We start from the raw sequence: 21,497 nt of genomic DNA on the forward strand, positions 1-21,497 counted from the left end.
CTTGTCATCTTATAGTACCTACTTTTCCTGGACATCCTACATGACCTCTCCTACTATTTTGTTGGAAACAAAGCAAACTCTCTTTGGAGGATCAAGAGGACAATCTGACAGATTATGGTTAGTCACTCTGCAAAAGGCACAATATTTACTATTACTCTTTTGCTTCTTCATGTTTACTTCCTCCAGTTTTTTATTTAACTATTCAAGCTTCTTTCTTAAATTATCTAACTCACTTCTTTGTATTTCCCCTTGTTGAACACCTGTTAGGCCCCGGCACACACTGCCCGCTGTTTGTATTTCTCTCGCTTCTGAAGCAATGTTACCAGATGATCGTATCCTTTCAGGCTCATACTATTAGGCGGGTTTACGCGGCCGAACAGCTCGCCAAGCCCAGTTGTCGAACCTACTTGTAGAACGGCTCGAAGAGCTTTCAGACAGTACATCGAACCTCAGTGTGCCTCGTGCTAAAACAACGTCAACATGTCTCTCGACCAGGACGATTTGATAGCCATTGCTTTAGCAATGGCACTAAGAAGGAAAAAATAAAAGATCAAAGTGGACAAAGGATTGGCTACTAAAAAGAGAGAAATTTTCACACATCAACTTGCTTGTTGCTTTAAAATTAGAGCCAGATGACTGGCGCAATTATTTGCGTATGGATGAAGGTCACGTACATTGATGTACTGAATCGTGTCAGCCCTTTCATTACTTATGAAGATACAACTATGAGGAAGGCCATAACTCCACATGAAAGACTGTGTGTCACTTTACGCTATTTAGCAACAGAGAGGTCACTTAATGATCTAAAATATTCTGCCATCATTTCCACCAGCCTTTTTCATCTATCATACCAGTCACATGTGCTGCTATCTACAAGGTCCTTCACAAAGACTGCCTAAAGGTAAAGAATAATTTGTAAGAGTTGTATATTTGTAAATGTTTATTGATAACATATGACACCTGAAATGTAGTAACATATATTATAGTAAGCTTGGTAAAAATGAGAAAAATAAAACATATACCAAGTAAACGAGGGCATATGTTATACCCTAAGGTTGAAAATTTGAAAAGTACTGCGACATCCCGGAGTCATTTGTATTACTACTGCTGTTACTGCAGTAACTATACACTGAGTTATTTGAAGGCATTGGTAATGGTACCGGCCCTTGGTTTGTTGTAACTACTCGAGATGAAGAATTTAAATTCCCCTTCTCTGACTCAAAAAGTACATCATTTATGATTTTTCTAGTTATTATTGAAGTTCGCTGGTCCATTACAAGTATCCTACGTGTGACGTATTTCCCGAAGTTATCCATACCAGATATATCTGTATTTACAGATTCATCAAGTTTTCTTGCAACTGTATCCAATATTTGATCAGATTTAGAGAGACGTTTGCGAGGACGTTCCTGTTGGCTCGTGCTGGGTTTAGCATTTTCCGTTTCATCCCCTTCTTCAATCTGAAAGTAAAGATACATAAAGTAATTGTATGTATGTATGTATGTGTGTGTGTATGTATGTATGTGTTTATATACACATACATACATAACACACACACACACACACACACACATATATATATATATAATATATATATATATATCTATATATATATATACATATATATATATATATATATATGTATATATATGTATATGTATAATTCATTTTCTTTTATTTCAGTTTCCTACCTCAGTGGCTGAGTGGCAAATTATTGCATGAGAGTTTGAGTCAAGATGGAACTTACCGAATTGTGTCGGGGCTGTCGATGGAAAACATGTACGCATCACGCCACCACCAGACTGTGGATCATAATTTTGGAACTACAAAGGCTACAACAGCCTTGTTTTATTGGGAGTGGTTAATGCAAACTATGAATTCACTATGGCTGACATAGGGACAAACGGACGTGTATCAGATGGAGGGGTTATTGAAAACACAGAGTTTGGAAAACGTCTTTCAAATGGAAGACTTGATATTCCAGACGACGCTACCCCTGTTAATTCTAATTGTATGTTGCCTTACGTTTTTGTAGGAGATGAGGCATTTGCGCTGAGACCTAATTTCATGAAACCTTATCCTCAAAAGGATTTGAATGCAGAGAATAGGATTTTAACTACAGACTGTCTAGAGCAAGGAGAGTGGTTGAAAATGTTTTTGTTATAATGGCTTCAAGATTTAGAGTTTTCTATACATCAATACATCTGAAATTATCCAGTATTGAAAAGGTTGTTATGGCATGTGTTGTCCTTCACAATTACTTAAGAATGACTTGCCCTTCAGAATATTCTCCCGCAGAATGCTTCCATAAGGATGATATTTCAAACAGAATAACTGTGCCAGGGTTATCAGTGGATCCTAATTCTGTTGCAAGTTTAGCTCACGGTCAAGGAATGCGAAACTATTCCAAAATTGCTAAAGACGTATGTGTGAAATTTAAAGATTTCTTTAATAATGAGGGTGCAGTACCATGGCAAAATAATAAAGTGTAGGTGTAGGCTAATGTTTTGTGGAATGACATTATACAATTATTAAAATAAAGGTACTGTATTACTTTGTTAAGATAAAGTATTTGTAACTGAATTACATGGACCTACATTCTGTTAATAAAATATAAAGTATATGAGTTCTTTGTCACTTACCTCATCATTCATGTTGTCAATATCCCCCAGATTAGAGCAGCTCTCTCGTGGGACATCCTGATCTAATACAAACATCATCTCCTCATAAAACCAAAGTGATGTCGCATATATATCATCGCTGAGGTCCCAGACGTCTTCGAGCTTTCTATTTTCTTGTGCTCTCTCCTAAAACTTGCTCGTAAGGAGTTTATTTTCTTCGTCACGGCGTCTCGTGTGCAGTCAGGCTCGAGTTTTTTTCAATATTTCGTGCAGAGCCACTATTCCTTTGTTTCTGGCTACTTTATTGGAATAGTCTTTTGATTTAACTTTCCATAAAGCTGGATGAGCCCGATATGCATGTATGAAATCAAATACGACTTCCTTATCATTCTTGCTTTCATTAATGGCAGCCATTATTCATTTCTTTGATGATGTTTCCTCTAGCAGGTTTGAATAACAACTGAGGTTCGATGCTCGACACCCGTGCACACGGTCACACCGTTCGTCAAACAATGTAGCTCCGCCCACAAAAGTCAAGATGAGCCTGACTTTCATCGAGCCGTTCGACGAGCACGCTCGAAAACCAAATAGCCCGTTTACATGCTCGAACATCAATTCAAACACAGGGTTGTCGAACCAGGCTCGACGAGCTGTTCGCCCGTGTAAACCCCTCTTAAAAGGCAGAGCCCAGGCAAAGTCCGTCTGTAGCAGCGTTACCAAAGTGAGGAAATTCGTCTGCTAACGATGAAGATTTGAGTTGGGGACAATTAGACGAGGATATGAGTACCTAATTCCCCCTCAAACTGATAATATGAGGAAATATTTCCTCAACGCTTATAGCTGTATTAAGGCATTTCTACAGATTTTTTTTTTCATATGTATACACACAAACTTATCTACAGTACATTATATATGCTTACATTCATACATACACATGCATAAATATGTAAACATATTCTATATTTAAGATTTCACTGAGTGTACTTTGATGTTTGTATGTTCTTCATTCCTGAAACCATTTGTTACTGGAGATAAATTTCGTATTAGCTTACTGGATATTGAATAATGAATAATTAAAATGCATAAAAGATGTTTATAGAGAAATTGTGTTCCGTTCTTAACATTCATCACGTTTCATGCATTCTTTCGTATTAGAGCTACTAGCAAAAAAAAAAAAAAAAAAATGGTAGACAGCCTACCCAACTCGGTTTTATGGAAAAATTTATATACCTTTTTACTTGGAAACAAATACGCACAAGATTGTTTTAAGACAAACATGATTTTGATGTAGGTACTAGCTGTGACTTGATTTGTACATATTCTGTTCGTTTATGGATACATGTCTCTGTAATGGGGAACAAAACTGTATGAACAGGTTTATAGAATAACATGAGTAAAGAACTTTACATGCATAGCATTCATTCATTCATTCGCTTGTTTCTCTCTCTCTCTCTCTCTCTCTCTCTCTCTCTCTCTCTCTCTCTCTCACACACACAATCAATCATCATGGTATCTGAAGCAGTAAAAAAGGCTGGAGGTTGCACTAGGTTTATGCCGACTAAATCTATGACTGAATGCTTGAAGTCATGGTGATGATATAAATGAGGAAGAGGTGGTGGAGGAGTAGGACAATTAATGAAGAGTAATGACGACTTCTTTAAATGGTATTGGATATGTAGGTAAAATGTCTGTTTAGTTAATACAGTAATTATGGAAGTAAAAAAAAATTCATAAAATTGTTTTATTATTTCACTCTACATGTAATGCTTCCTGAATTTGAGAGATCAGCTAATTTAGGTCAGGTATACCTCTCACGTTTTCTTTCAAACTAATGAGGAAATACTCGGTGAGGAAATATAGCAACACAGGATAGGTGGGTTTGGTCGGGAAGTTTCACAGTGGAAAAGAAAAAAATAGCAGTGTGTGGAGTAATACTTGCAGTGTGTTTAAGAAAAAAGGAAAACAAGATAGAGTGCAGAAGAGAGAGTGGTTGCGTAGAAGAGGAGAGTTGGGAAGTCATGTACTATATTACGTGAACTCCAACATGGACCTGAGCATGAATTTATCAAGTACATGAGAATGGATGTAAATAGTTTCTATACACTACTTGCAAAGGTGGAACCGTACATAAGAAAGCAGGATACCAATTTGAGGCAGAGTATAAGTGCAGAAGCTCTTCTGGAAGCAACGCTCAGATTTTTAGCATCTGGGTGTTCATATACATCGCTGCAATATACCACGAGGATATCAAAGCAGAGTTTGTCTCTAATTATACCGGAGACATGTGAAGCCATATATGCAGTTCTCAAAGATGATTATTTAAAGCTGAGTGTTTGTTTAAAGGTTAATGATAACATCACTTTCACACCAAGTAATCTTATATTTTCTATGCTAATTATGAATAATGCCAAATTGTGTATCCTGACGAACCCTTCCCAAAAAAACAAGTAATGGTAATTTATATCAACAATAAACAGTAATATAAATGTGAAAAACTACTCTTCAACCATTGATGTCGACGAAAGACGACAAAGTTTAGCAAGAAAAAGAACATCATAAATTAGTTTTTCTGCATAAATTTTGGTTTCGCTTTTCAATTGTCGAAGATTGTTTGCAACTACGGTTGCAAAAGCAGTACAATCATCAGCAGTGTCCTGTGTAGACGACAATTCCCTCAGCTGGTGGAGGGCTTCCCGCATAACATCGTCTGCATCGATTGGCAGTATTCACTGTAGTAGAGGTGTCACTTCTGGCTGAATTGTCCGTAGGACATGCAGTAGACACTGCAGGCGGTGTTATTACAGGTGTTGTTGCTGCAAGAGATGTTTCACCAACTCCCATCAGTACTGGATCGTTGAAAATCTGTAATATTGAGAATAGACACGTGTAGTGCAATATATATATATATTTATGTGTGTGTGTGTGTGTGTGAGGATTTTTTTCTTTTGAGAGAGAGAGAGAGAGAGAGAGCGAGGGAAGAGAAAAAAGATAAACAAAATAGAAATAGAAAACAGAATAAGAAGAGGGAGAGAAAGATTGACTGCTTGGTTATGAAAGTATGCAGGTAAAGGTCATGGAATTGAGTCATTATATTTGCTTAATCTAAAGTTCACTGACATACTGCTTCTACATTTCATTTACAGACACCCACAACCCCAGAGGAATGGATGCGTGTGGCACATGGTTTTCAAACAAGATGGGATTTCCCAAACTGTTTGGGGGCTATTGACGGGAAACATGTGTTGATAAGGCCTCCACCTGATAGTGGTTCGTACTTCTTTAATTACAAAGGAAGCCACAGCATCGTACTCCTTGCCATATGTGATGCAAACTGTGAATTTATATATGTAGACATAGGCACAAATGGTAGAGTATCAGACGGAGGCGTGTGGGACAACTGTACTCTCAATACTCGTTACCGGAAGTGAGATGACACTACCAGACGTTTTTGTGGCAGACACATTATGAAACCCTTTCCACATACTAATCAGAATAGGAGGGAACGTATTTTCTCACATCGTCTCTCCAGGGCAAGACGTACTACAGAAAATGCATTTGACAAACAGATTTCGCGTGTTTATGTCACCTGTTCAACTACCTCCATCAAAAATTGATACCATAGTTTTAGCATGCACGTCTCTGCATAACTTCCTCAGGAGAGACCATGTGAGCCGCTACACGCCTGAAGGATGTTTAGATGTTGAAGATTTGTCAGTAGGACACATTATTCCTGGAAGCTGGCGACAAACTTATGAATTACCAGGGCTACAGAGGGTGAGCCGGAATGTCCGTGAACAATATATGCAGTATTTTAATGGTGAAGGGGCAGTGCCATGGCAGTATAGATCGATAAATGATTAATAATTGTGTTAATTACCTCTTTGCTTAGCTATCAATGTAGTGCATTTTTTGTTAAACTTAACATTTTTAGTCACGGGAAAATACAGATATTATGATGATAATAATAATAATAATAATAATAATAATAATAATAATAATAATAATAATAATAATAATGTGTGGCGCCGTGGAGGAGTGGGTTAGTCGTCAATAGACTTAAGTCAAGTTAAGCAAACATTGGGGCTGGTCAGTCGTTGGATGGGTGACCGCTCTCCTCGGCGTTGATTCCTTGGGAAAGGATCTTTACCATAATTTCCTCAGTCTACTCAGCTGTAAATGAGTACCTATCCCTGATGGGGTTAGGGTCCAGCTATGGGTTAAATAGCAAAAAACTCAGCAATGATGGAAAGAAATGAAGGAATAAACGACAACGACGTAAAATGGAACCTCTGGCAACAGAGGAGCCTCGTCCGGCAACCAGGTATTCAACCCAATTGTAGGGGAAGACGGTCAGGTACTTGGAGGTCGTCATCCAGCAACTGATCACCACAACGACAGTAATCAACAGCCTGAGATTGGAGCTACAGAGGCAAAAAGGAAAAGAAATGGACAAGAGAAGAAAATAAGGAAATATGGAGATGCTACATCAGAAGCAACCCGACGGAGAGAGGATATAGAAGAAGATTGGTCAACATCTGGAATGAGAGGAATAACACCCCCCAAACAGAGCAGAGGCTGGCAGACCAAGTAAGGAACATAAAGAAAAAGAACTGGCTCTCCCCAACAGAAAGAGAAGAACTGGAAAGGGAAATGTCACACGACAACGAATTACACGAAGACGAACTGAGAGACGATGCCACAGAAGACGACAGGGAGGATGAGGTATCAAACAACGACACACGAAGAAACACCGACGAAGTACAGAGAGGACGGAATGGGTAGAAAAGATTAGACAATGGATGGAGCCAGATACAGAGAGAACAAAGATCCCCTCCATGAAAGCCTACAACACCAAGAAATTAAGGGAGAAAACAAGTGAGGTCAATGAAATAATGGCCTAATATACACCACCAGCATCACAGAAACAAATAACTTGACATAGCAGGAGCAAGATTAGTAGCAGAACTGATGGGGATTCAAACACCAAACACCACCGTCACAACCAACCCAACAGAAACCAAAACAGCAACCTCCTTGGAAAAGGCGCCTGGAAAAGCAAATCATGGTGATGAGATCTGACTTGAGTAAACTGAAAGAGATGGCAGGAAAAGGAGGCTAAGAAGCACAAGAAAACACGGGAGGAACTCAATGAGAAATACAAAGTACAAGAGAGGGGACTAAACAACACAATAGAAGATGTAAAACAGAGGCTTAAGGCCAAAGCACACAAGATCCAACGGTACATGAACAGGAATAAGGGATACCAACAGAACAAACTATTTGGAACCAACCAGAAAAGACTATACAGCCAACTAAGAGGGGAAGACAACCACCCAGAAATTCCTGAAGCCGAACCAAGTAAGAGACTCTGGGAAAACATATGGAGCAATCCGGTATCACACAACAAACATGCAACATGGCTCCAGGAAGTCAAGGAAGAAGAAACAGGGAGAATTAAAACCAAAGCAGTTCACAGAGATCACGACAGACACAGTCAGACACCAACTAAAGAAAATGCCAAAACCGAAAGAAAACCCCAGGTCCCGATGAAGTCCATGGATACTGGCTCAAAAACTTCAAGGCCCTACACCCACGAATAGCAGAACAACTCCAGCATTGTATCTCAAATCACCAAGCACCCAAATGGATGACCACAGGAAGAACATCCTTAGTACAAAAAGACAAGAGTAAGGGAAATATAGCCAGTAAACTACAGGCCTATCACCTGCCTACCAATAATGTGGAAGTTACTAACAGTATCATCAGTGAAAGGCTATACAACTACCTAGAGGAGACAAACACCATCCCCCACCAACAGAAAGGCTGCAGAAGGAAGTGTAGGGGCACAAAAGACCAGCTCCTGATAGACAAAATGGTAATGAAGAACAGTAGGAGAAGGAAAACCAACCTAAGCATGGCATGGATAGACTATAAGAAAGCCTTCGACATGATCCCACACACATGGCTAATAGAATGCCTGAAAATATATGGGGCAGAGGAAATACCATCAGCTTCCTCAAAAATACAATGCGCAACTGGAATACAATACTTACAAGCTCTGGAATAAGACTAGCAGAGGTTAATATCAGGAGAGGGATCTTCCAGGGCGACTCACTGTCCCCACTACTCTTCGTAGTAGCCATGATTCCATGACAAAAGTACTACAGAAGATGGATGCCGGGTACCAACTCAAGAAAAGAGGCAACAAAATCAACCATCTGATGTTCATGGACGACATCAAGCTGTATGGTAAGAGCATCAAGGAAATAGATACCCTAATCCAGACTGTAATGATTGTATCTGGGGGGTGGGGGGACATCATGGATGGAGTTTGGAATAGAAAAATGCGCCTTAGTCAACAACATACAAAAAGGCAAAGTAACGAGAACTGAAGGGATAAAGCTACCAGATGGGAGCAACATCAAACACATAGATGAGACAGGATACAAATACCTGGGAATAATGGAAGGAGGAGATATAAAACACCAAGAGATGAAGGACACGATCAGGAAAGAATATATGCAGAGACTCAAGGCGACACTCAAGTCAAAACTCAACGCTGGCAATATGATAAAAAAGCCATAAACACATGGGCAGTGCCAGTAATCAGATACAGCGCAGGAATAGTGGAATGGACGAAGGCAGAACTCCGTAGCATAGATCAGAAAACCAGGAAACAAATGACAAATACACAAAGCACTACACCCAAGAGCAAATACGGACAGACTATACATAACACGAAAGGAAGGAGGGAGAGGACTACTAAGTATAGAGGACTGTGTCAACATCGAAAACAGAGCACTGGGGCAATATCTGAAAACCAGTGAAGACGAGTGGCTAAAGAGTGCATGGGAAGAAGGACTAATAAAAGTAGACGAAGACCCAGAAATATACAGAGACAGGAGAAAGACAGAAAGAACAGAGAGGACTGGCACAACAAACCAATGCACGGACAATACATGAGACAGACTAAAGAACTAGCCAGCGATGACAATTGGCAATGGCTACAGAGGGAGAGCTAAAGAAGGAAACTGAAGGAATGATAACAGCGGCACAAAGATCAGCCCTAAGAACCAGATATGTTCAAAGTACGATAGACGGAAATAACATCTCTCCCATATGTAGGAAGTGCAATACGAAAAATGAGACCATAAACACATAGCAAGTGAATGCCCGGCACTTGCACAGAACCAGTACAAAAAGAGGCATGATTCAGTGGCAAAAGCCCTCCACTGGAGCCTGTGCAAGAAACATCAGCTACCTTGCAGTAATAAGTGGTACGAGCACCAACCTGAAGGAGTGATAGAAAACGATCAGGCAAAGATCCTCTGGGACTATGGTATCAGAACGGATAGGGTGATACGTGCAAACAGACCAGACGTGAGGTTGATTGACAAAGTCAAGAAGAAAGTATCACTCATTGATGTCGCAATACCATGGACACCAGAGTTGAAGAGAAAGAGAGGGAAAAAATGGATAAGTATCAAGATCTGAAAATAGAAATAAGAAGGATATGGGATATGCCAGTGGAAATCATACCCATAATCATAGGAGCACTAGGCACGATCCCAAGATCCCTGAAAAGGAATCTAGAAAAACTAGACGCTGAAGTAGCTCCAGGCACTCATGCAGAAGAAGTGTGATCCCTAGAAACGGCACACATAGTAAGAAAAGTGATGGACTCTAGGAGGCAGGATGCAACCCGGAACCCCACGCTATAAATACCACCCAGTCGAAATTGGAGGACTGTGATAGAGCAAAAAAAAAAAAAAAAAAAAAAAAAAAAAAAAAAAAAAAAAAAAAAAAATAATAATAATAATAATAATAATAATAATAAATGAACCGTTATGTACGTAGCTTTTCTTTCTTACTCACCATGAAACGAGTATATGCATATCGCATCATAAACCTCGTTATCATTGTTCATACTGGAAAAATCATTACTAGAGTATGTGCTCACATTTCCTTTCACGCACTATTTTATGAATTTATCACGACACACATCCTGTCTGTTCACATAGTTAATATCAGTTCTTGAGAGAGAGAGAGAGAGAGAGTACAAAAATGATGATGATAAACTATATTTACAATGATATATTGCTTATTCTGTACATAAGTTTTTGAAATATAGCCACAAATGTAGAATACAGATTTGGAATAACTTATTTTGTTGCTAAAAATGTTTGCGAAAATTCATAAAACAGCACAAGCAACAATTTATATATATATATATATATCATATATATATATATATATATATATATATATATATATATATATATGTAAGGCCTAGGGTTTTTGATTGATAATATATTGTCCATGTGTTCTCTGTGACATATGGAATGTGGAGAACAGTGCAGGAGCGGCGACCTGAGAGTAGCTGAACAATGAAATTCTAGGGATGGCGTGAGATAAAAATGATTAGTTAGACAAGTCAATGTATGACAGTTTATGAACTCTTCTCAAAGTGCCTTTGTAAAACTGGATGCAGCTAGAACCGTGAGGCGCTAACGAACTGTGTGTTCGTATGTGCGTGTGTGCCTCTTCCCTTTAATAGTTTCATACGCAAGTCTATGGGAGGATTTTGATAGAGTATCTTGGAGACAAAGGCAAGATGCCGTGGCGTTCGCCGGGAGTTTTTTATTAACTGTGTTTAAGTGTTCCAGTTGCTTGGGTGAGTGTTGAAGAGTTTTAGCCAAAGAGCGGCTTATTATCTGTTTGACATTTTTAAGAATATCTGATCTTTAGATTTTGTTGCTAAACTTATGTGTACTTACCGGGATGTGTTCTGTGTCTTTGAAACAGACGATTCTAGCAGGAGAGGGACAAAGAGTTCCCAGATGGGTGTAGACTTTTTGGTGACTAGACATTTTACTGTTTCGAGGTTTTTTGAGTTAGTCTGTAAGACTGGATTACTTGATTGATTATCCATTATTTATTCATTGTTAATAAATGTTAATGTTATGATGCGACTCTCTCATTTTCATTACCTGTTAGAATGGAGAGAAGGAGGTGGAGAGAGAGAGAGGTGTCGGTGCTAGAGAGAGAGAGAGAGAGGGATTGCCGAGAGAGAGAGAGAGAGAGAGGCTGTGTGTAATGCTGTGCGTTGGTTTGCCTTCCGTTTCGTGCTACACGCTTACCTAATGAATAATGGGGGAGGGGGGGAATCCCCCCATTACAGTGGTGGCAGGCGGTGAAAAAGGTGTTATAAAAGAGTTTTTCTTTATGCCTAGAAACACCAATGAGAGATGGGTGGCCAGTTAGATATTAAAAGAGGTTGTGGCTTAGCGATGGTTTTCGAACGACAAAGCCTTTGTGGGATTGTGGAAAATTGTTAAATTGTTGGATCTCAGTTGCTAGGTGAAGGGGGTAGAGAAATATTCGTCCGTGGGATGTGGGATGAGGAAAGAAATTCTATTAGGGTCATCAAATTTGCTCGTACCGAGATTCTTCAGGGCGTGAGCCGTGAGAGTAACTCAGTCTGGTTTGTGAGTGAGAGTTGCCAGGTGCCTTTTCGCCGATCGCGTTTGCATTGTGCCGACGAGATTTACGTGTTCTACGAGAATTTCGAGTTCTTTTTGTTCCCATTATGGAGTGGTGAGTGTTAAAAACTATTGTTTTGAAGGGGAGGGTTGTTTTAAATATTTCAGTGGAATGGGATTGGTTCAAGAGGTCAAAACATTTTTTCTTTCCCCATAGTAGCAGTGACGTGTTTTCTTTATTTGCGCGTGTTTAAAATAGACGTATGTGTTCGTCTTTGTTCAAAACATAGGTGTGTATTAAGATGTATTTATGCATGTGAACTGTGCTTGGATAAGCATATTTGGCTTGGAGACAAGAGCGGTCACTGAATTTCACGGGCTCAGCACATTGCGAGGGGAGTATGGCCTGCCTCGAGGGAGGGTATTGCGAGGGTACTGGCATGCCTCGGGGATTGCGAGATGGGTACTAGTGTATACCTTGGGAGGGGGTCCTCAGACACGGTTCAAGGGGAGACGGGGACTACTGGTATATGCCTCAGAGGAGTATTCTGCCGCTTGACTGAGAGGTTGTTCTAACGGGGGGAGAGACTTTTTTTTTCTCATTGGGGGTGAACTCCTTTCTTTTTTTTTCTTTGTGTCGGGGTGTTGGGGGATGGGTTTGGCCTTGACATTAAATGCTAAGATATCAGCTGATTGATTAGTTGATGAAGTGAAACGCCCGTAGAGTCTTTTTTTTTTAGAAAAGAGATTTTTTTTTCTCCCTTGGATGAAGAGAAAAGGAAATAAAAAGAGAATTGAAATGCATTGTATGGGTGTATGTTTTCCTTGTGCTTTCGAGGACACAAATATAAGGGAGATACACAGATTATTATTATTATTATTTTTATTGTGTTGGAGAGATTACTTTGAAAAATGGTGCCGAGTGGGGATGCATGCTAATGCCCGGTGCCGTGAATGTGGCAATGGTGTTATGTCATGGTGTTGCATCTGGAGAAATTGTATGTCATAAGGTTCAGCATTACTGTGTATGCTATTTGAATTTCACCCTTACTTGAGATCTTTGCAAGAGAATTGTAGCTATGGAGAGTTATTATTATTATTGATAATGATTATACTTGAGATGTGTCACGGGAGGTTTGCTTAAGTATAATTACCATTACGGGAGACATGTTTTACGAGAGATTTGAGATATTTCATGGGAGATTATTTTATAATTATTACAGATAATTATTCACGGAGAATTATTACAATGAGTAAATGGGAGAAGTCTTGTGTTAATTATTTGTTGAGTTTTGTAACTTTGGAGAATATTTCAGTGATTCATGGGAGATGAGTCTTGCTGAATCTTGATGAATCTCGCTGAATCTTGGTGAGTTGTGGTGAATCTTGCTGAACTTTTGCTAAATTTTGTGCTGAATTTCTGGAGAATGGACAAGCATTAACATTAGTGATATTTTTTTTTTATACCGATACTGGTGATTTTGATGATAGCAAATTTGGTGATTTTGTGATAGTGATATTTCTGATACTGATTTCGTTATACTAATACGTGGGTATTGTAATTCTATCAAGGGAGGTGAAATCTTTTTTGAATTTGGGAGGAACTAACAACACATTATTTTTGTTTTTTTTCCTTTTTTTTATGAGTTCAGCAGATAATTGCTTGACATCTAGTGAGTCACGGGAGATAGTTGACAAGGCCGTTGATTTTTCTTTTCTCCTTTTTTGGAAATTAGCCATCGCTGACACAAGTTTTTTTCACCATGGGTGAATTCGAGTTTATTTTTTCTCTCCAGTTGGTGTGAATGTATTTTTTTTAATGTCTCAGTTCGTGACTTAGAGTCATTGTTCGGGAACGTGTTTGTGTTTCAGCTATTTGATGCTATAGAAAAATATATGGGAGAATTTCTTGCATGTTTTGAATGCATACGTAATGGCACTACATTTTTTCTCTGGATATTTGTATTCCAGAAATTGTGAGTTTTCTTGCACAATACATTTGTTGCATTTGTGACAACTTTGTGAGAGATAGGAAACTTGGCTAAGTTTTCTAGTGGCCTATGTCGTAGTACGTATGGAGAAGTCTTGGCTAAGACACTTTGTATTTGGAGTTCTGTTATAATGACTTGTGGCACATTGGTGATTTTTTTTAGAATTTTCTAGACAGTTTTTATTTGCCGAGTTTTTGCCTTTTTTTTTAGCAATTATGCTTAATGGAGTGAGTTTTATAGTTTTTGACTATAACATTGAGTTATTCTCTGGAGAATTGGAGATATGTTATTTTGGAGTTATAATTGGAGGTATATATTATCTTGGGGTTATGATTTGAGATATAATATATGGGAGATATATTTTTGGCCATTTTTGATATTTGCCAATGTGATGAGAGCTATGTTTAGTTCAGTTATTTTGCAGCCATCTTTGTTGCAAATGGAGACACATATTGGAGATTATGGGGCAATATTTGTGAGTGTGTGAGTTAGTTGCCTTGAGTGCACAATTTTTTTGGAGGTAGGATTTCATTTTTTTTATATTCCTTCTTGGAGGTATATTTTTTTGGGGCCTTGTTTTATTCCACATGGAGTATTGGGGAAATAGAGGTAAATATTTTGTATTTGCCGAAATAGAGGTGATTATTCTTTATAACTGGAGTGGTGTCTTTTTTTATTAACATTTGGCTATTGGAGAAATAAGAGTGAATAATATGGGGTTGGTTATTAACCAAATGGAGGAAATATTTTTATAACCGGAGTGGTGTTATTATTAATATGGTGAAATATATGGAGTTGGAATTAATCTTTGGCGGGTGACCCTTTTTTTTGTGGTTATGGGAGTTTTTTTTTCGAGACAAGAGGAGATTTCTGTGGTTCTTTCTTTTTGGTTTCGTGACTATTTAGAGGCGAGTGTCATTACTGCATTACGAGTCCTATGGAGATGTGTGCATTTTTTATGTTCACAAGTGTGTTATTCTTGGAGGCATATAATTTGGGGCAAAGTCATGTTGAGAGAATAAGTCTTTGAGACAAATGTTTGAACACATTAATCATATCCTGGAGTTAATTCTGTGAAATGTGTCTGTTAGACGTTTTCTAGAGAATCATGAGTTTCCAAACTTATGGGTCTAACTAGACAATTTTTTATGCTGCTGTTAGAGCATACGTCCGCAGGCGATTTTTCTGCTGACAAGCGATGTGATGAGCCGTGTGCTGACTTTTTTCCTCTGATGATGATAGATCAGAATTTTCGCAATATCTGGAAATGTTGACAATAGCATTTCACGAAAGCGCATGTGTAAGAGTTTGCTTTCTGGCAAATTCCATAATTTTACATGGAGCATTTCTTGGGAAAAACGCGGGGGGTTATGCAGGTTATGTATATAATACATGCATTATGTATTTTGTGATTGGGGAAACGTACTTGTGGTTATCTTTTTATTATTTTTCTTCTTTTTCCTGTGAGAGATTTAATTGGGGGATTGAGCTTAAGTAGCATTTCTTTTTTGGACGGGAGATGTAACTTATCGGGAGATGTGATTTTTCGGGAGTTGCTGTTTACGTAAAAGGGAGTTTGACATTAAGTCTTATTGTGATTAATTGTATGAGCAGTAAAGGGGTTTTTGCTGTTAAACATTGGAGATTTTTACTGATTTTGTGGGTTGTTCAGATATCAGAGTTTGAGAGAACATTTTTTGGGTCTGGGTGTGTTACGTGATTCTTTTTTTTCCTTGGGCTCATTACGATTTTTTCTTTTTTTTTCTTGTGAGCACATTCGAGTTTGAAATGTGAGTACAGAATTCCGTGGAGTTGCTGTGATTTCTGAGTTGTGTGTGTGCTGATGTGTGAGTTTGGAGAATTGAGTTGGAGAACTTGATGTTTTTTTTCCTTTGAGAGTTGTGATAATGACTTATGATTTAGTAGTCATATTAAGGGAGTTAATTGGGAGACGTTCAGTTAGTATTTCTGACTTTTTGAGATCATTGTTTGATAGAAGTAGTATGTCTGGGTTAGTTTTCTTGGATTGACCAATGACTTGACTGACATACTAACACACACCAAAAAAGTCATTTCCCGACGCCAGCAAGACGTCCACCAGCCGTGTGCAGAGAGTACTGCTGTCGTGTTGTCCAGGGTGATTACAAGAATTTCCACGTGGGTGATCGCGAGAATTCTACAGCGTGTATTTTGGGGATCTGCAGAAGCCGTGAGAAGTCTTCTACAATGAGGGAGGCATTCCGTCTTCCTACAGCTTCCTACAGTCTACTGTCTGTGCAGCTAGTTGCAGACAAGCAAAGAGGGATATTCAAGAAATGCAGAAAAAATGAGAGAAAAATTCTAGTGTTATTGGGAGATATAAGAGTAACAGACTTTATTTTATAATGCCAGAGACGTGCAGTTATTAAGTATATTTTATTTTAAGCCGGCCAGTGTGTTTTGTATTATATAAGCAATTTTGCTAGGCGGGAGCTAGCATGGGGTGGCCGAGCTATGTAAGGCCTAGGGTTTTTGATTGATAATATATTGTCCATGTGTTCTCTGTGACCTATGGAATGTGGAGAACAGTGCAGGAGCGGCGACCTGAGAGTAGCTGAACAATGAGATTCTAGGGATGGCGTGAGATAAAAATGATTAGTTAGACAAGTCAATGTACGACAGTTTATGAACTCTTCTCAAAGTGCCTTTGTGAAACTGGATGCAACTAGAACCGTGAGGCGCTAACAAACTGTGTGTTCGTATGTGCGTGTGTGCCTCTTCCCTTTAATAGTTTCATACGCAAGCTATGGGAGGATTTTGATAGAGGATCTTGGAGACAAAGGCAAGATGCCGTGGCGTTCGCCGAGAGTTTTTTATTAACTGTGTTTAAGTGTTCCGGTTGCTTGGGTGAGTGTTGAAGAGTTTTAGCCAAAGAGCGGCTTATTATCTGTTTGACATTTTTAAGAATATCTGATCTTTAGATTTTGTTGCTAAACTTATGTGTACTTACCGGGATGTGTTCTGTGTCTTTGAAACAGACGATTCTGGCAGGAGAGGGACAAAGAGTTCCCAGATGGGTGTAGACTTTTTGGTGATTAGACATTTTACTGTTTCAAGGTTTTTTGAGTTAGTCTGTAAGACTGGATTACTTGATTGATTATCCATTATTTATTCATTGTTAATAAATGTTAATGTTATGATGCGACTCTCTCATTTTCATTACCTGTTAGAATGGAGAGAAAGAGGTGCAGAGAGAGAGAGACGTGTCGGTGCTAGAGAGAGAGAGAGAGAGAGAGAGAGAGAGAGAGATGGAGAGAGAGAGAGAGAGTTGAGGGATTGCGAGAGAGAGAGAGAGAGAGAGAGGCTGTGTGTAATGCTGTGTGTTGGTTTGCCTTCCGTTTCGTGCTACACGTTTACCTAATGAATAATGGGGGGGGGGGGGAATCCCCCATTACATATATATATATATATATATATATATATATATATATATATATATATATATATATATATATATAATATATATATAAAGTTAAAATTAGATAAAACAAAATTAAAGTATCATTGAGAATTATGAATAGCATAAAACACCCAAAGGAGATATGTCAAACACAATATGATAATCCAATGCTAAAATCATAAAGCATAAATAAAATAAGAGACAGACAGACACAAGCACACCGTACATACCTCATGATCAGAATGTTCCTCCTCAGCTGTATCGTTGGTGGCATTATCTATGTTTGAGAGAGATGGTCTGATTATGCCACCATCATTAAGGAAAGAAAGGTCATTAAAACACCATAATCTGGGAATGTAAATGTCGTCTACCCCAGCTCCTGACTTGCGTGAGTTTTCAACCAATTGCATTTCACGTCTGTGTTGATTTTGCAGGGTTTCTATTTTCCGTTTTATATCCCCTGTGGTAATGGCAACACATGTCTTGCGTAATTCCGCGGCTATTGCTGTCAAAGCCGCTACACGTTCAGCTCTGTCCTTGTACATGTCACTTTTGACATTCCATAGGCATGGATGTTGGCGGTACAAGTCAATTAATTGTATGATTTCTTCTCTTGACCAGTGAATGTTTGCAGTTTCTTTGCCGGACATGATGACTTTATACTTAGAACACCCATTTGTAAGTGAGAGATCGATAATAAACTATGGTCCTGGAAACCTATTGTGCTTGACACCAGCGTTGGTTTAACAAACCACCGGACACATCAGTTTCTGGTGTTTTACTCAACTACACTCACGGGTTACTCGCTAGTTTGCCCGTGGTTTCCCCATCTTTAATCACCTCCATTTGTGCCCGCCGATCACTCTCCCACCTTGTGTCTTGAAACGGGGTATGGCAACACTGTTTGCCGGTCGGGCACTGCCCGTTAGTATGGACAGGGCCTTAGAGAGAACATGTGTTATTGACCCAGTTCATTGATGAAGTCTGGGTATCTGGGTATCTAAGGTGGCCCAATCTTGCAGCGTTGTTTTTGGAATGAAGTAGAGTGCCCATTTAGAACTGGCTGTGACAGTACAAGAGACTGCATGATTCAGCACTTGCCCTACAGCAATTGCAGGATAATCTACGAGAGTATTTTCCAAAGCAGAATCGGTCAGAGATTGAGAAAAATAAAAGTTAATTGACGTTTCAGATGACCTTACTTTGGAAAACTAAATACCACAAGGACTTTCTCCCTCATTTTTGAGCAGACCAATTGCATGAGGACCCTGAATTAACAAAAAGATCGTGGAAATAGGTGTCATATATCCCTTTGCAACAACATATGTGTGAAGCAACTTTCTCTTGCTCTATTGCAACCGAAATCAGTTTACCGCGTCAGTTATGACAAAACTTATCAGGACATTTTATCAACAATATATGCATCTCTCTCTTACCCTCCCTGGTCGATCACAGACCTCTTCGTCATTTTAAACGTATTTATTACCACTTGTTTTGCTCTATTGTTCGTAGACTACAAACCATTTTTTTCAGACAAACACACACACACACACTCACTCTCTCTCTCTCTCTCTCTCTCTCTCTCTCTCTCTCTCTCTCTCTCTCTCTCTCTCTCTCTCTCTGGCAATTGCGACAGTTAATGGAAAGTGTCGTTCTTCCTGTCCAGAATTTGTAGTAGTGGTAGTGAATCTATGGAAGCAGCTCTCCCTTTGCTTAGCTTTCCTGTAAAGAATTTGTAGTAGTGGATTAAATCTATGGAAGCAGCTCTCCCTTTGCTTAGTTTTCCTGTAAAGAATTTGTAGTAGTAGTACTAAATCTATGGAAGCAGCTCTCCCTTTGCTTAGCTTTCCTGTAAAGAATTTGTAGTAGTGATACTAAATCTATGGAAGCAGCTCTCCCTTTGCTTAGCTTTCCTGTAAAGAATTTGTAATAGTAGTACTAAATCTATGGAAGCAGCTCTCCCTTTGCTTAAGCTTTCCTGTAAAGAATTTGTAGTAGTAGTAGTACTAAATCTATGGAAGCAGCTCTCCCTTTGCTTAGTTTTCCTGTCCAGAATTTGTAGTAGTGATACTAAATCTATGGAAGCAGCTCTCCATTTGCTTAGTTTTCCTGTAAAGAATTTGTAGTAGTAGTACTAAATCTATGGAAGCAGCTCTCCCTTTGCTTAGTTTTCCTGTAAAGAATTTGTAGTAGTAGTACTAAATCTAAGGAAGCAGCTCTCACTTTGCTTAGTTTTCCTGTCCAGAATTTGTAGTAGTGATACTAAATCTAGGAAGCAGCTCTCCATTTGCTTAGTTTTCCTGTAAAGAATTTGTAGTAGTAGTACTAAATCTATGGAAGCAGCTCTCCCTTTGCTTAGTTTTCCTGTAAAGAATTTGTAGTAGTAGTACTAAATCTATGGAAGCAGCTCTCCCTTTGCTTAGTTTTCCTGTCCAGAATTTGTAGTAGTGATACTAAATCTACGGAAGCAGCTCTCCATTTGCTTAGTTTTCCTGTAAAGAATTTGTGGTAGTAGTACTAAATCTATGGAAGCAGCTCACCCTTTGCTTAGTTTTCCTGTAAAGAATTAGTAGTAGTGGATTGAATCTATAGAAGCAGCTCTCCATTTGCTTAGTTTTCCTGTAAAGAATTTGTAGTAGTGGATTAAATCTATAGAAGCAGCTCTCCCTTTGCTTAGTTTTCCTGTAAAGAATTAGTAGTAGTGGATCAAATCTATAGAAGCAGCTCTCCCTTTGCTTAGTTTTCCTGTAAAGAATTAGTAGTAGTGGATTAAATTTATGGAAGCAGCTCTCCCTTTGCTTAGTTTCCTGTAAAGAATTAGTAGTAGTGGTACGAAATCCATGGAAACAGCTCTTTTTTGTAGTTTTCCTTAGATTAGTTGAAAAGTGGTAGTCTTTGTAAACAGTTTAATTTTTGGCTAGAAGTTAATCCACAGACACCAGCCACTGAATATTTATGTAGTTTGTCGTCTGCAAAGAAATGTATTGCTATTCATGTATTGTATTTCATTCACAGATAAATTGAATTAAGGTAAATTAATAATCATATTTATCATATTTGTAATATTTATTACCTATAGAAACTGCAAAATTGATATTGAAAGACCTTCATATGTCTTCATCTGCATTGTCTAATGTTTCTCCTGTTGTCTCATCACCTAAGACAACCTTTATTATCTAATACTAGTGTATAAAAAAATTAAAAACTACACATTTCTAAACCTAAAAGTGTCTTTACATTGCAAAAAGTAATGCACTATTTTAAAGAATTTCTGAATGTAAATGGTATACAGCAACATATCAAGTAAACAACTTACCAAGTTAAGACACTTCACTCCCTCAAGTTATGTCATGGAGACCAGAAAAATGAGTGCAAGGAGAAATTGTCAGAAAGATAGGTAACTTACATTATGATATAAGGGTTAAAGTATCAAATACCATAAACTTCATTAACTGAGATGTGCAAACTGCTCACCAACAAGTGGAACAACCAACTGTAAATTGAGAGGGAAATCTTGCAACAGCAGAACACACCTGTTGTTGTTACTCCCTTCCCGAATGAGAAAAGGAAAACCTCCTGAAGATTAGATTTGTAAGTGATGAGAAACAGATGTGTTTCTTAGTCACATGTGAAGGGAGAGGAGACTGTCATGTAGGCAAGACATTATGTAACAGCGCGTGAAATTTTAGCTCTGCAGACAATCTCAGCTCAAAACTAGTCACACAGCATTGCATAACGCATAAATGTTATAGGTGTAACCAATTATTTTTGTATTAGTATCGAGTCCGACACACAGGTTTCGATTTAGTAAATTCTACCTCATGTATGCAGGATATGATTCTTATTGTTTATTAAGATTCTTTTATATACACCTTTTGTATTTTGAATATCCTTCTTCAGTGTAGCTAAGCAAATAAACTCAAGCGAAGATGTTGCTTTTACTGCCCTTCATCCATGGACCTCG

The 21,497-nt window shown here is 38.5% G+C and overlaps 1 protein-coding gene across 1 annotated transcript; it reads right to left on the minus strand.

Moving 5' to 3' along the window:
• Nucleotides 1-1,049: 1,049 nt before the first annotated feature.
• On the minus strand, nucleotides 1,050-18,183 carry LOC135198998 (uncharacterized). The gene is made up of 2 exons (XM_064226912.1): nucleotides 17,764-18,183; nucleotides 1,050-1,460 (listed from the first exon to the last, which is right to left on the minus strand). The coding sequence occupies exons 1-2, from the start codon at nucleotides 18,181-18,183 to the stop codon at nucleotides 1,050-1,052; spliced, it is 831 nt and encodes a 276-aa protein (XP_064082982.1).
• Between the last annotated feature and the right edge of the window lie 3,314 nt (nucleotides 18,184-21,497).

Source organism: Macrobrachium nipponense, chromosome 25 (assembly GCF_015104395.2).
Source record: "Macrobrachium nipponense isolate FS-2020 chromosome 25, ASM1510439v2, whole genome shotgun sequence".
Taxonomy (NCBI): Eukaryota; Metazoa; Arthropoda; class Malacostraca; order Decapoda; family Palaemonidae; genus Macrobrachium; species Macrobrachium nipponense.